Genomic DNA, 16138 nt, shown 5'->3' with positions numbered 1-16138 from the left:
TTTACCCAACTCTACTTAAGGGCTTGACCAGAGCTGAAGCCAAACCACTTGTGGATCTTGTGCAAAACCTAAGCGAGGATCGCAACCCGAGCCCCCTTCGGCAGCAGCTTGTCCTAAACTCCCCCCGCCGTTGGCCCCCCAGTCGCTGGCGGTGCAACACGTGCATCTCCCTGGGCTGGGTTGCACGAGCTGCTGGCAGCTCCGCGGCTGGGTCTCTCTCCGCTGATCCCGCCCCGCTGGAGAGTCAGCGCGGGGAAGGGCGGAGCTCGAGGAAGTGACTTCAGGCGGCCGCTACGGCGGCGGGGCGAGAGGGTGGTAGCGGGGAGTTACGGCGGCAGAGCCGAGGAGTCGCACGCAGCTCGGGGGCTGCAGCACCGGGCATGGCGGCGGCGGCGGCGCGTTCCCTGCTGGGCGCAGGGCGGGCAGGGTGTGCGGGTCGCGCTGCCGCCGGGCTCTGCTGCTGCAGCGGCTCCAGAGCGAGTCCCCATTGCACGGTGGCTCCCCAGCAGCAGCAGCAGCCGCCCCCTGCGCCCACCCCGGACATGAAGAGCTACCTGTGGGCGCGCTACAGAGAGGCCAAGAAAGTGACTAAGGGTGAGTGCGGCGCGGAGCCCCCGGGACTGGGGCTTCCGCCAGCATCAGTGTCACGCTGGGGCCGGAGGGCACCTCCCTCCCTCCCTCTCGGGCACGTGGGCAGCAGCTGCCGTAGGGCACCGCTCCGCCACCCTCTCTGCTGCCCTGCCCGCGTGCCAGGCGGCTCTGCGTGAGTCCCTTGCCAAAGTACATGCCAGGCTCGGGGCTGAAGAGCGGCAGCCAGACCGGGGGGGGGGGGGGGGCGACTTCATTAACCTGGGTCGTGCACCCCACCACCATTAATGCCCTTGAGGAGCTGGGAGGACCTTGAGTCCTTATACAAAAGCTTTCCCCGAACCTCCACGTTCAGCAAGCTTCCTAGAGCTTGGTGCCAGCCTGGAAAGGGTGAAGGAAAGGACTGATGGCCTCCTGCTAGGATTTGGAGTTGTGATTGCAGGGAGCCTGGGTCAGTGGCAGTAGAGCCTTATCTCATAAAGCTTTCTGCTTCAGTAGTTGCTTTAAGGGTGCCAGTTGTGAAGTGGCTGCTTCCCCAATAGGAAATAGAATGAGTTACTTAAAGGCCAAAACATTTCACTCAAAACAAAATTTGTGCTTTATCTTTCCTAGAGGTACCTGCACTAGCTGGTATTATGTTTGCTATATAAAACAGAAGGAAAATAAAGTTTCCGCAAGATAGTGGGTTCATGTGGCAAACTGAAGTCCACGTTGAGCTTTTCTATCAAGCATACCTGTTAAAAATGCATTTTGTTTTTACCATTTGGCTCTTTGTGTGTTTTGTAGTTGCCAAATGGTGTCTTCCGCCATGGTGATTGTAACTAGTTGCAGATGGCTAAAATATGAATTTGCCTGGTGATGTGACTGAAATCTGTTGTGCAGCTCCTCAAATACAGTATTTTTAGTATGACTGTGATTTATGTGGTTGGCTTTGTCTTCATGAAAACGACAGTAACCTCTTTTCATAATCATCTTTAATTATGGGTGACTTTTCACTTTTATCAGCGATAAGAATCTACATTAAAACTGATAAGGGAGTCTGAAGACTGAACTATCAACAAATGTTGGAATCATGATCAGCTCAGCACCTCTATTTTTTCAGACCACAAATACTGAAGTAACTGTGAACCATTCTAATTACATTTTTGAACTAGAAGCTATTAACTTTAAATATTTAAAACTATTTTGAAAGAAAATGTTTTGCTATGGTGTAGCTCAGAGTTCATAAAACTTTCTACATCTTTATTTTTAAATCTGTTTCACTGTAGCACTGAGGCAAAAGTAAATTAAACAAATAAGAAAAGCAAGAAGTTAATTTAATGCATGTGTATGTGGTCTTTCTGTTTGAGGCCCCTTCTGCAAAGGGGTCACGTTCCAAAAGTGGTAGAGTGAAGTGACCTTTTAGTTGGTTTTCTTTTGGCTACAAGTCCAATTAATTAATTACTATTTAACCCCAAGACTGCTGCAGAGGAATGTCCCCATTTCTGGTAAATAACTTTGAGGTATTGAAGCAAGGAAGCAAAAGTTGATGATAGGTAGGCTTGTGCAAAGTAACTTCAGGCAGTTTTCTGAAGATGAGGGAACAAGGCTTAGTTGGGTCAGTCACTCAGAGCAGGGGTTTTCACAACAAATTTTTTAATGGCCCCAGAGTGCGGCCACCAACTCTCGCTCTGACAATTTCCCCTAAAATATGTAATTTAGACACTGGAAAAACAAGTAAATACGCACATATACCCATTCCAAGGCACCAACCCATCTCTCTGTCCCTGCCTCCTACGGCCCTTCAGTGAGAGCTCGCCCCAGGGAAGGTGGGTCTGGAACTCACTGGCTGCTTGTGGAGTCCCAGGCTCCCTGTTCCCTGATTGTGGGGGAGCTGCCCAGGGGAGCGCACCAGCAACTGAATGCTGCAGTTACCTTCGCTGATGAGCTACCTTAGGCGTTGTGCACACTGGTCCCATGTGCCTCCAGAGGCGCTGCCCAGAGCATCCAAGGAGGCTGCACAGTGCAGGGTGCTGATCCCTGCTGGCGGCTCCAGCGCAAACATCAAGGCGGCACATCTGACTGTCCTTGGTAACAAGCATTCAGGAACAACAGCTGGGCACTGCAGGGAGTGGCCGCTGCTTTCCGCAAAGGGAGACTGAGGGTAAGGAGGGCTGTGACTCAAGCTATTTGAGGGGTGGCTGAACCTTTAAATTGTGCTCCCCCTAACAACATACACAACTTGGGAGGGGGGCACCCCCATATGCGCCTCCAATCTCTGCTCATGCTTTGGAGGCTGTTGTGGCTGGAAATAAATCTCCTGGTGGCTGCGTGTGGCCATGGTGGCCGCATTTGAGAAATGCTGCCTTAGAGTATGTCTGCGCTGCAATAAAAAACTTGTGGCACAGCATCTCAGAGCCCAGGTCAGCTGAGTCGGACTTGCAGGGCTCAGGTTGCAGAGCTATAAAATTGCTGTGTAGATGTTTGGGCCCGGGCTCTGACCCTTTATGAAGTCTCAGAGCCTGATCCCCAGCCTGAGCCTGAACACCTACACTGCAATTTTATACTCTGCAAGCCTGAGCCACCTGAGCCGGGTTAGCCACGGCTGTGCTGTGGGTTTTTTATTGCAATGGAGACGTACCGTTAGCCTCTCTCTGCCACAGTTCCCCATCTGCAAAATTGGGATAATACTGTTCCTCAGAACGCCTGTGTGAGGTAGGGAAATGCATTAAAGATTGTGAAGCTCTTTGAAATCTACTGATGAAAAGCCCTATGTAAAAACTATGTATTTTTATTATTTAACAGCCTGGCTAAGTTGCTAGCTGAGAATTTGAACATCCAGTGACCTCAATCACGCAGGTATATCATTATATAGAAGCATGCTCTCTGAAGCATCTTATAACTATAAATTGTTGGTAGTGACTGAAAGTTGTTACTATCTGATGGCTGTTTGGCCTGTGTGAAATTATTTTGGTGGGCTCAGTCTATTTCCCTCTGCCCATATTATCATTGGGGGTGGGGGAAGTAGAGCATTACCAAGGTGCACATGTCTGCAGCTTCATTGGATAAGTCAAGGACTGAATGGGGTCTGACGACTGAAGTAGAGTTTGTTGCTCAGCATCAGGGTTCAGGCATATTGAGAGAAAGATGTGGGGAAGCTTGTCCTGTGCTACTGATGGCATAATCATTCTGTATAATACTTCTGTCATAACATTTCTTCCCAGATCTGGACCTTAGCATCCAAAATATAGGTGTTAGCATGAAAACCTCCAAGCTTAGGTACCAGCTTGGACCTGGTATTGCTGCCACCAGCTAAGAATTATACAGTGCCTAACTCACTGTGGTCTCCCCAAAACCTTCCCTGGGGGACCCTAAGACTCAGATTCCTTGAGTCTCACAACAAAGGGGAATAAACTATTTCCCTTCCCCCTCCTCCCCTCCAGGTGTTCCCTCCCTGGGTTCCTGGAGAGAGATACAGAAGCAAGCTCCGTGAATCTAAACAAAGGGATTTTACCCTCCCTGTTTCCAGTCCTGGAAACACAAGTACCGAGAGAGCTAATCTCTCTTCCCCCTCCCCCAGAAGGTATGCAAAGTCAGGCTTAGTAAATCTAACACAAAGAGATTTTCCCCCTGACTTCTTCCTCCCACCAATTCCCTGGTGAGTTGCAGACTCAATTCCCTGGAGTCCCCACTAAAGAAAAACTCCAACAGGTCTTAAAAAGAAAGCTTTATATAAAAAGAATGGAAAAAAAGGACATAAAAGGATCTCTGTAATAAGGTGACAATGTACAGGGTCAATTGCTTAAAGGAAAAAAATGAATAAACAGCCTTATTCAAAAAGAATACAATTTAACACATTTCAGCAACTACACAGATGTAAATACAAAAGAAAACAATATATACCTATTGTCTTACTATGCTTGTACTTACAACCTGGAAACAGAAGATTAGAAAGCCTGGAGATAGAAAAATTACTCTCGGAGCCGAGAGAAGAGAAGGACCTGAACAAAGAACTCACACCCAAACTTCCCTCCACCCAGATTTGAAAAAGTCTTGTTTCCTGATTGGTCCTCTGGTCAGGTGTTTCAGGTAAAAGAACATTAACCCTTAGCTATCTGTTTGACAACTTCAGACTCCCATCTTTCAGAAGTGCTAAAATCACGCACTCAAATGTATCATTGCAGGCACTTTCGCCATATATGAGAGAGTTCAAAGGATAATACAGGGGGGTTTTGGATGGAGAAACATAGAGGTCATGCAAACATACATGCCGCATACTGTTCTGGATCTTTTCTTTCTGCTCTTTTGGCACTCATTTGCTGGTTGCAAATCCCACCCAGAAATATTTTTAGAGGCTTTGTCTCACAGTGCTGCTGAGGAGGCCTGGCCTACGTTAGGGGAATGAGGTCTGTAAATACTCAGATGGGAATATAGAGGCAGAGGAAAAGTATTTTCAGGATCACTTGGGAATTGAGGTTGGTTGTTACAGGCTATTTGACATTTAGTTTTTATTTCACTGTTCAGTCAGGACCGATTAATCATCTTACGTTAAGTCGTTTTGGCCTAAGTAGTATGTGTTTGGGGTATGTCAGCCAGACAATGTAGTTAATATCTAAAACCTGGTTATAATAGCTTGGTTTACAGCTTTCAGGTAACCATGAAATACCTATAAAATGAACTCTGGGGAAAAACACTGACAAAAAACAGAAATAACTGTGCCATGTTGAATGCACTGTTGCTGAAAGAGAGAGAGAAAGAGGTCTTTTCACACTCTCCGGTTAGGAAGTTGGGGGTTAATAGCACACTATCAATGTTTACTTCATTGTTGTTTGGGAAGAATAATTATCTGTTATGTTATCTTTACCTGCCTGAGTTGGAATTAAATGGTGCGAGTTTTAGCTGTTACCACTCAAGAAAGAGATCTTGAAGTCATTGTGGATAGTTCTCTGAAAACATCCACTCAATGTGCAGTGGCAGTCAAAAAAGCAAACAAAATGTTGGGAATCATTAAGAAAGGGATAGATAATAGGCAGAAAATATCATATTTCCTCTATATAAATCCATGATATACCCATGTCTTGAATATTGCATGCAGATGTGGTCACCCCATCTCAAAAAAAGATATATTGGTATTGTTAAAGGTTCAGAAAAGGGCACCAAAAATGATTAGGGGTATGGAATGGCTTCCGTATGAGGAGGCTGGGACTTTTCAGCTTGGAAAAGAGATGACTAAGGGGAGAGGGTTATGGTAGAGGTTTATAAAATCATGACTGGTGTGGAGACAGTAAATAAGGAAATGTTATTTACTCCTTCTCATAACGCAAGAACTGTGTGGGGGGGGGAGAAATGAAATTAAAAGGCAGCAGGTTTAAAACAAACAAAAGGAAATATTTTTTTCACACTGCACAGTCAACCTGTGGAACTCCTTGCCGGAGGCCAAGACTATAACAGGGTTCCAAAAAGAGCTAGATAAATTGACGGAGGATAGCTCCATCAATGGCTATTAGCCAGGATGGGCAGGGATGGTGTCCCTAGCCAGAAGCTGGGAATGGGCGACAGGGATGGATCACTTGATGATTACCTGCTCTGTTCATTCCCTCTGGGGCACCTGGCATTGGTCACTCCTGAAAGATAGGATACTGGGCTGGATGGACCTTTGGTCTGACCCAGTGTGGCTGTTCTAATGTAAGTGTACTGTTAAAAGGGTAAATCTACAGTAATTTCTGAAGCCTAATATGGATTTCAGACCCTGGGCCATTTCTTGTGTTGCTTTATCTACCTTACACTTGATTAACCCTGTGTGATTTTCTGCTGAATCTTTTGTGCTTCTACGCATACCTGCTGTGCTTGAAACCAAAGTTAAAACAGTTAATGCACAGCAGATGAACTAAGTAATGGTTGGGAAAGAGGTGCAGACTAAAAGAAGAGGATACTGGCGGTAAAAACAAAACAAAATGAAAACATATTTATAGAGGTGTCAAAAATGCATGTATTGTGTTTGAAAGAGGGACTTCTGTCAAGTATCCCAAAACAAATATTTTTCTTACTTCAAAAGTAGTAGGCAAAGTAAATGTGTGTGTATTTAATATTATGGGTAATCAAACATCTTAATAAAATTATAGACAGCATTTTTCTTTGTTCCAGGTGGAGATTTAAAATAAGAATGGCCATACTGGGTCAGACGACTAATCCAGCTAGCTCAGTATCCTGTCTTCTGACAGTGGCCAGTGCCAGATGCTTCAGAGAGAATGAACAGCACAGGGCAATTATAAAGGGATCCATCCCTTATTGTCCAGTCCCAGCTTCTGGCAGTCGGAGGCTTAGGGACACCCAGAGAATGGGGTTGTGTCCCTGACCATTTTGGCTAATAGCCATTGACGGACCTATCCTCCATGAACTTATCTAATTCTTTTTCGATCCCAGTTCTACTTTTGGCCTTCACAACATCCCTTGGCAATAAATTCCACTGGTTCAAGTACATAAAAGGTTGTTATAAGGAGGAGGGAAAAAATTATTGTTCTTAACTTCTGAGGATAGGACAAGAAGCAACAGGCTTAAATTGCAGCAAAGGTGGTTTAGGTTGGACATTAGGAAAAACTTCCTCTCAGAGTGGTTAAGCACTGGAATAAATTGCCTAGGGAGGTTGTGGAATCTTCCTCATTGGAGACTTTTAAGAGCAGGTTAGACAAACACCTGTCAGGGATGGTGTAGATCAGTGGTCTCCAATCTTTTTATGGACAAGGTCACTTTTTGAATTTAAGTGCAGCCCAGGATCTACCCTGTCTTTTCACCGAGGCCCCACCCTGTTCACTGTGTTTCCCCCCTCCCTCCATCGCTTGCTCTCCTCCACCCTCGCTCACTTTCACCGGGCTGGGGGACGGGGGAGCAGGGGTCTCTGTGCGCTACGTCTCCCTGCAGACATTGCTCTTGCAGCTCCATTGGCCATAGTTTCCTGTTCCCAGCTAATGGAAGCTGCGGGGGTGGCACCTGCAGGCAGGAGCAGTACACAGAGATGACCTCTTCTCCCTCTCTCCCCCCTCCCCCCCCGCCAGGGGCCGCAGGGACGTGCTCGCCGATTCCAGGAGCAATGCGTGGCCAAGGCAGGCAGGGACCCTGCCTTAGTCCTGCTGCGCCATTGGACTTTTAATGGCCAGAGATCATGGTAGACTGTCAGTGGCTCCAGGATCAACCAGTCAATCCATATATACTGGTTGGTGACCCCTGGTCTAGATAATACTTAGTCCTGCCATGACTGCACGGGACTGGACTAGATGACCTCTCAAGGTCCCTTCCAGTCCTGTGATTGTGTGTTGTTTGAAGAGGTACTTACGTTTGTTTTAAACTTGCTGCCTCTTAATTTCATTGGATTTTGTGTTATGGGAAGGGGTAAATAACACTTCCCTACTTACTTTCTCTGCACCATTTATGATTTAATAGTCTTCTATCATATCCCTCCTTAGTCGTCGTCTTTTTTTAAAATGAACAATCCCAGTCTTTTAATCTCTCCTTGTGTGAAGCTGTTCCATACCGCCAATCATTTTTGTTGACTTTTTCTGTACCTTTTCCAATTCCAATGTATCTTTTTTGAGATGGGGTGATCGGAACTGCACACACTATTCAAGGTATGGATGTACCATGGATTTATATAGTGGCATTATGATAGCTATATTCTGTCTACTATCAATCCCTTTCCTATTTGTTCCTAACATTCTGTTAGCTTTTTTGACTACCACTGAACATTGAGTAGGTGTTTTCAGAGAACTATCCCAGATGACTCAAAGATCTTTCTTGAGATAACAGCTGATTTAGACCCTAACACTTTGTATATATTATGGGATTATTTTTTCCAATGTGCATTACTTTGCACTTATAAACATTGAATTTCATCTGTCATTTTGTTGCCCAGTCACCCAGTTTTGAGAGATCCTTTTGTAACTCTTTGCAGTCAGCTTTGGACTTAACTATCTTGAGTAATTTTGTATTGTCTACAAACTTGGCTACCTCCTTATTTACCCCTTTTTCCAGATCGCTTATGAATATGTTATACAGTACAGAACCCAGTACAGATCTTTGTGGACTCCCCATATTTACCTCTATCTGTTGTGAAAACTGGACTGTTTATTTCTACCCTTTGTTTTTGTATTTTTTGACCAGTTACTGATACATGAGAGTACCTTCCCTGTTATCCCATAACTGCTTACTTTGCTTTTGGTATGGGACCTTGTCAAAGGCTTTCTGAAAGTCAAAATACACTATATCCAATGAATCACCCTTGCCCACCTGTTTATTGACCCCCTCAAGAATTCTAATAGATTGGTGAGACATGGTTTCCCTTTTCAAAAGCTGTAATGTATCATGTTCATATATTTGTCTGATAATTCTGTTCAGTACTGTAGCTTCAACCAATTTGCTTGGTACTGAAGTTAGATTAACTGGCCTGGAAACGCCAGAATTACCTCTAGAATCTTAAAAAAAATCAGCATTACATTAGCGATCCCCCAGTCATCTGGTGCAGAATCTGAGTTAAGCAATAGGTTACACACCATAGTTAAGTTTTGAAGAAACTCAAATATGAAATTGCAGAACTCTTGGGTGAATACCATTTGGTCCTAATGACTTAAATGTATTATTTCTTCCAAAGCTGCGTCTGTAGATACCTCTATCTGGGCTAGTTCCTCAGATTTGTCACCTAAAAAGAATGGCTCAAGTATGGGAATCTCCCTCATATCCTCTGCAGTGAAGACCAATACAAAGAATTCATTGAGCTGTTTTGCAATGGTCTCATCTTCCTTGAGTGCTCCTGTAGTACCTTGGTCATCTAGTGGCCCCACTAATTGTTTGGCAGGTTTCCTGCTTCTGATGTACTTAAATTTTTTTGTTATTAGTTTTGTGTGTCTTTTGCTAGTCGCTCTTCAAATTCTTTGTTGGGCTGCATAATTATATTTGTACATTTGATTTCCCAGAGTTTATGCTCCTTTCTGTTTTTCCTCAGTGGGATTTTTACTTCCAGGTTTTATGCCTCTAAGCACTTCATTTATTCCAGTATTTAGCCATGGGGGCATTTTTTTTTTTGGTCCTTACTTTTAAAAAAGAAAACATTGGGGGTATACGTTTGAGCCTCTGTTATGGTGTTCTTAAATAGTTTCCATGCAGCTTGTGGGCATTTCACTCCTGTGACTGTTCCTTTTAATCTCCATTTAACTAGCTTTCTTATTTTTACGTGGTTGTTTCTTTCTTTCTTTCTTTCTTTCTTTCTTTCTTTCTTTCTTTCTTTCTTTCTTTCTTTCTTTCTTTCTTTCTTTCTTTCTTAGTTAAATGCTACTATGGTATTTTTCCCACTGTAAGGATGTTAAAGTTAATTACATTATGGTTGCTATTACCAGACGGTTCTGTTATATTCACCTCTTGGATCCTGTGTTACCATGAGGACTAAATCAAGACTGGGCTCTCCCCTTGTGGGTTCCAGGAGAAGCTGCTTCGAGAAGCAGTCATTAATGGTGTCTAGAAATGTTGTTATTGCATCCCATCCTAAGGTGACATATGCCCAGTCAGTATGGAAATAGTTGATATCTCCTGTGGTTCCTGGGTTTTCTGTTTTTTGTAGCCTCTCTGGTCTCCCTGAGTGATTTCACAATCACGGTCACTATCCTGGTCAGATGATTAGTGGTATATTCCTACTGCTATACTTTTATTATTGTAGCATGGAATTTTTATCTGTAGAGATTCTATGGTACAGTTTAAGTCATTTAAGACTCTTTACTATATTTGTCTCGCTGCCTTCTTTCACAAATATTTCCACTCCCCAACCAGAGTGACTTGCTGTGTCATTCCTGTATATTTTGTATCGGGTATTACTGTGTTCTATTGATTATCATTGTTCCACCATATTAAAGTCTGCATATTAAAGTGAAATGGCTTAATAGCGTCCATCAACACTTACTTATGTTTGTAGAATCATAGAAATACAGAGCTGGAAGAGACCTCGAGAAGTCATCAAGTCCAGCCCCTTGTGCTGAAGCAGGACCAAACAAACCTAGACCATCCTTGACAGGCATTTGCCTAACCTGTTCTTAGAAACCTCCAGTCATAGGGATTCCACAACCTCCCTTGGAAGCCTATCCCGGTGCTTAACTTTCGTAGTTAGAAAGTTTTTTTTTGTGTTGTTTTTTCTTCTCCCTAATATCTAACCTAAATTTCACTTGCTGCAGATTAAGTCCATTGCTTCTTGTCCTACCGTCAGTGGACATGGAGAACAATCAATCACCATCCTCATTCTAACAGCCCTTAACACATTTGAAGACTATCAGGTCACTGCTCAGTTGTCTTTTCTCAAGACTAAATGTGCCCAGGGTTTTTTAACCTTTCCTCATAGGTCAGTTAATCTAAACCTTTTGTCATTTTTTTGTTCCTCTCCCCTGGACTCTCTCTAGTTTGTCCACATCTTTCCTTAAGTGTGGCAGTCAGAACTGGAGATGGTAATCCAGCTGAGGTCTTGCCAGTGCTGAGTAGAGCAGGACAGTTACCTCCCTTGTTTTACATACGACACTCTTGTTAATATACCCCAGAACGTTATTACCTTTTTTGCACAACTATGTCACATTGCTAACTCCTATTCAATTTGTGATCCATTATAACCCCCAGATCCTTCTCAGCAGTACTGACACTGCTGTCATTTTGCAGTTGTGCATTTGGTATTTTTCTTCTTTAAGTGAAATATTTTGCACTTATCTTTATTGAAATTAATCTTGTTGAATTCAGACCAATTGTCCATTTTGTCAGGGTCACTTTGAATTTTAATCCTGTTTTCTAGAGTGGTGTATCCAAATCAGTAATGAAAATATTCAATAGTACCAAACCCAGAACTGCCCCCTGCAGGATCCCACTAGTTCTGCCCTCTAAGTTTGATAGCGAATCATGGATAACAACTTTTTGAATATGATCTTTCAGTCAGTTGTGCACCCACTGGATAGTAATTTCATCTATACCTGCATTTCCCTAGTTTGCTTTTGAGAATGTCAGGTGGGACTTGTCAAAAGCCTTACTAAGATCAAGTTGTATCACATCTACAGCTTGCTCCCTATCTACTGGACCAGTAACCCTGTCATTACAAATATCTAATGATAAATGTCAAATTTAAAATATAATATGCATGGGGTTTGATTTTATGCTTCGTATAAGGCTGGAATACTAACTCCAATTTTTTTTATTTTCTTCAGACTTGGTTCCTTCAATTATGAGTAATTTGCTGAATCCAGATGCTATTTTTACCAACAATGAAATGAGTCTATCAGACATTGAAATCTATGGCTTTGATTATGACTACACATTGGTCTTTTATTCCAAACATCTGCACACTTTGATCTATAATGCTGCCCGAGATCTTCTCATTAATGAGCATCGGGTAAGATGAATGAAATTACAGTGTGCATCTTTATTTGTCTGAATGCTATGAGCAACTTCTAGTTGAGAGAAGCTTTGTACATCTCCTAATGACTTGGTCCCCAGTTGGCTGTCTTTTGGTACATCTTGTGCAGCAGCTGCTTACAAAATTCCTCGTTCAGCCTCAGCTGCAGTAATGTGCAGAATGGAGACAGTCCAGGAACTGGAAGGAAGACTCCATTCTTGTATCTGTCAGTCAGTTAACAGAGACATCTTGTAGGTATGAGGATACTTAAGTTGGCTATATTTTAAGCAGAATTCACTTACTGCACTGTTATGAATGCAATTGTTATTATCGTCCATTTGGAATATTTTACATACCCTAACCTGGACTGAATGGACATTGTAGCATTGGGCATTTCCATTCCCGTATTTCAGTCCAAAGGTTAACAGCTATACATAAATATCTATAAATATCTGTGGATTAACATACAAAGTTAAAACTTCATGTGTACCATTACCACACAAAAAACCTTAGCACCCCTAAAATTCTGCAACATTTTGGTTGAATCTTCTGCAGCATAAGTTAGCAGATTGTATTTGGTGTCATTTTTGTAATAGAAACTGACACATTGCAGGAGCAGTGGGGTTGCATGCTTGTAGTAGTAGCTTGAAATTGGAAACTAGTCCCCTGTGGGTACCAGTAATCACTTAGAATATGATGTAATGCTTGAAGCCACCTGTTGGGAGATATAGTTTCCCATAGGAATATGTTTTTTCAACCCAAGGGAAAACAACTCTCTCTAACGCCAGTCTCTCTCTAGCTGCATTTTTATTGACCTTTATGTACTATAGCATCAGAATTACCATGCAAGTGAAGCTTTTAGGTGTCAGAGGCCATGTCATCCTATCTGTCAATTTAAAAGATGGCTAATTTTTGTCACTAAAATATAATCTGGCTAGTATAAATAAAAATTGAAAATCCTTATGTAGGCAGCATGGAATCTGGAAATATGTTTAAAAGTAAACATCAAATGAATAGATATTACCCCTGGAATAATCAACTTTACTAAAGTTTTGATTAATATGTATATTAATCAAATCAAATCCAATCTAAATTAACGATCCAATAAGATTTCACATGGAGTGAAGCCTTGGAATCAGGCCACTTATCTGACTTTCTTTAGCTCTAATGCTTCAAGTCAAACTTTTGTTTTTGATGTGTTGGCCTCTTGCTGCATAATGAACTGTACGTGGCCCTTTCATGCTAAGGGCAATAAGAGAGCCCAAGTTTTTAATTTTAGAAAGGTTTTGAAAATTTGGGCCAAAACTTTTGAGCACAGGTGTATAATGGTATTTGTTTTTCTTTAGTGCAGTTTTCAGAGGTGATGAATACTTAGAAATGTCACAGAAGCTATTGGGTGCCTCATGTGCTCATCCTCTGTGCAAACTGGGCCACTTTTCCTTAGATGCCTAACTTTAGTCACTCACATTTGAAGATTTGAGTCATAGATTTTTTTTTTCCCCCAAGTGTTCTTCCCATTCTTGTTTGTGAGTTGTAGATATTTTGTGTACATCACCAGCATGTTGAAGGGCGTATTTCCGTGAATGCTAAAAGTGACACATGTCAAGTTAAGCTTTTTAGAATTGGAAAAAGAAATTTCTTGGGGGGTGTAAATAGTTTAAATTAACCTTCACTTTTTATTCTTAGTATCCTGCAGAAATAAGGAAGTATGATTATGATCCCAATTTTGCAATAAGAGGACTTCATTATGATGTACATCGGGTAGGTATAAATGATGTGGTGAGTTATGTGGTACTGAATACATAGATTATGAAAATAAATATTGCATTTTATAAATGTCAAAGGTTTTACCTTGTGCTGACATGTTGGCCCTTTGTTCTTTTTTTTCCTTATGTTTGTGACAGCTTGAATTGTTTTAAAGAGCGGTTTCGTCAAGGCTTTTATGACAAATCAAGTTGGAAGAGAATAAACACAAATATGCCAGTATTGTTAGGGAAAGTTATTTCTTCCTGATTGTAATCTCATGTTATCTGAATAATACAGTTTCTAGTAGTTTTTACAAGCTCTGAATGAAATCCGTTGACAAAATACTCTGCTGCTCTTTACAAAGAATTTCTAATTGAAATTCTTATAAAATTCATCCATATCTGAGCAAGAAAGTCTTACTCCTTGTGACCGATAAAAATGGTTATAGCTTTTATAACTGTATATGACTGCTTTTATGAAATGTAAATTGTGTGAAATTTTTGTTTTTGTTCAAGGCATTATTGATGAAGATTGATGCTTTTCACTATATTCAGTTGGGAACAGTATACAGGTAGGTAGAATTATTGCTTACTTGATATAAAGCACACTACTGTTTCTGAATCCACCGGGTGCTCCTCTGCAAGCACATTGAAGAGTCAGGCCAGTAGCAATGTAGTACAGTGTATATTGTATAGTCTTCTCCTGGAAGGCATGGACACAGGTGTGCTCTTTACTGGCTGAACTAGAAGAAGGGATTCTCTATGGAGAGCTGGCTGGTCATATAGTGCTGACTCAGCACATTGTCCCCAGCAGCTAACTTTCATTAAAAAACAGCTAAAATACCCTCAATGCTTCTCCAGTGTTAACTTTCTATATGAGTTGTTGCCACAGGGACACTGCAATCTCAAATGAGGAGGGAGAGATGCTCCTTGAGACTTCCTCTATTATGATATGGGTATTCCAATGAAAAAGTTAACGTTATGTACCTACAGTAGCGGAGGGGAAAATATATTGTATTTGGGATGTGTACCATCAAATGTTCCCTTTAAGAAAAATCTATAGATGTTAAGTCATATCCCAGCTTCCAAACTTCCCTCTGTGTATATTTGTGCCAGTTAACAATATACTTGGTAGGTAGATTATTATAGTACTCTTACTAGATAATCTGTTCTAGAGGCTGCCAGGGGAAGACAGAAGTGGATCATTCCAACTACCCTGTCCTGTATATTCCCCCTGAAACTCCATTACTGGCTTCTGTTGGAGAAGGCTGCTGGGCTAGGTGGACTGTTGGTTTGACTCAATATGGCAGTTCTTATGTTCTATTATGGTAGAGTCTCTCGTATATATGAGAAAATAGAAGATGGTGTGTGTGTGATATAAAGGTTTTAATGCAGCCATCATGTTGATACTGTGTTATAAATTATCAGAGTACCACTAAACCTTTTAACCACCTCCTCATGTGTTCTGATCTGCAACACATCAAGTCCTCAGAGTCTATTTTGGGGTGCCTTCTATAACTGCAGCTTCCCACTTGGAAGCTGGGAAACTACTCTCTACAAAGTGTGACAAAGTTCCTCCTCTGCCTTGGTGGGTCCTGCGCTTATTGGCAGATTTGCTCACCTCAGTGATCTTCCCCACAGTCTAGGTCAACTCCTCCTGTGTCTGATCAGCAGTTGGAAGGTTTGGGGGGAACCCAGGCCCACCCTCTCCTCCAGGTTCCAGCCCAGGGCCCTGTGGATTGCAGCTGTCTATAGTACCTCCTGTAGCAGCTGCATGACAGCTACACTTCTCTGGGCTACTTCCCCATGGCCTCCTCCAAACACCTTCTTTATCCTCACCACAGGATCTTCCTCCTGATGTCTGATAATGCTTGTACTCCTTAGTCCTCCAGCAGCACACCCTCTCACTCTCAGCTCCTTGTGCCTCTTGCTCCCAGATCGACACACACCCTTCCTCTCCTCTGACTCCCTCCACCTGACTGGAGTGAGCTCCTTTTTAAACCCAGGTGCCCTGATTAGCCTGCCTTGATTGGCTGCAGGTGATCTAATCAGCCTGTCTGCCTTAATTGGTTCTAGCAGGTTCCTGATTACTCTAGTGCAGCCCCTGCTCTGGTCCCTCAGGGAACAGAAGCCTGCTTCTCCTGGGGCCAGTACTGACTCTTCCTTCAACTACTCTGCTGTAGAGGAAGGAGGGAGAGGGCTGCTGCTGCTGCTGCTGCTGTTCCTGCTGGGCGCTGGGCCCTCGCTGCTGCTGTTTCTGCTGCTGTTCCTGCTCCTGCTGCTTCCCTGGCTGGGCTAGACACCACCACCTACCCCTCTCTCTGCTGTCTGTTTGCTGGCTGGCTGGTGGTTCCCCCCCCACCTCAGTTACTGCTGTTATTCCACCTACAGCCCCTTGGGGGGGGGGGGGCTGCTGGCCTGC

The 16138-nt window shown here is 42.9% G+C and overlaps 1 protein-coding gene across 1 annotated transcript in view; it reads left to right on the top strand.

The window, feature by feature from the left end:
• The first annotated feature begins 268 nt into the window (after positions 1-268).
• NT5DC3 (5'-nucleotidase domain containing 3) overlaps positions 269-16138 on the top strand; it is a 43523-nt gene continuing 27653 nt past the window's right edge. The window contains exons 1-4 of the mRNA XM_030544519.1: positions 269-594; positions 11784-11968; positions 13658-13732; positions 14233-14288. Of these exons, the coding sequence (XP_030400379.1) occupies positions 381-594; positions 11784-11968; positions 13658-13732; positions 14233-14288 (530 nt within the window). The 5' untranslated portion in view covers positions 269-380. The remainder of the gene's footprint in view (positions 595-11783; positions 11969-13657; positions 13733-14232; positions 14289-16138) is intronic.

This window comes from Gopherus evgoodei, chromosome 1, assembly GCF_007399415.2.
Source record: "Gopherus evgoodei ecotype Sinaloan lineage chromosome 1, rGopEvg1_v1.p, whole genome shotgun sequence".
NCBI lineage: Eukaryota > Metazoa > Chordata > Testudines > Testudinidae > Gopherus > Gopherus evgoodei.
The sequence above is the reverse complement of the archived record's forward strand: the minus strand, read 5'-3'. Positions and strand labels throughout refer to the sequence as shown.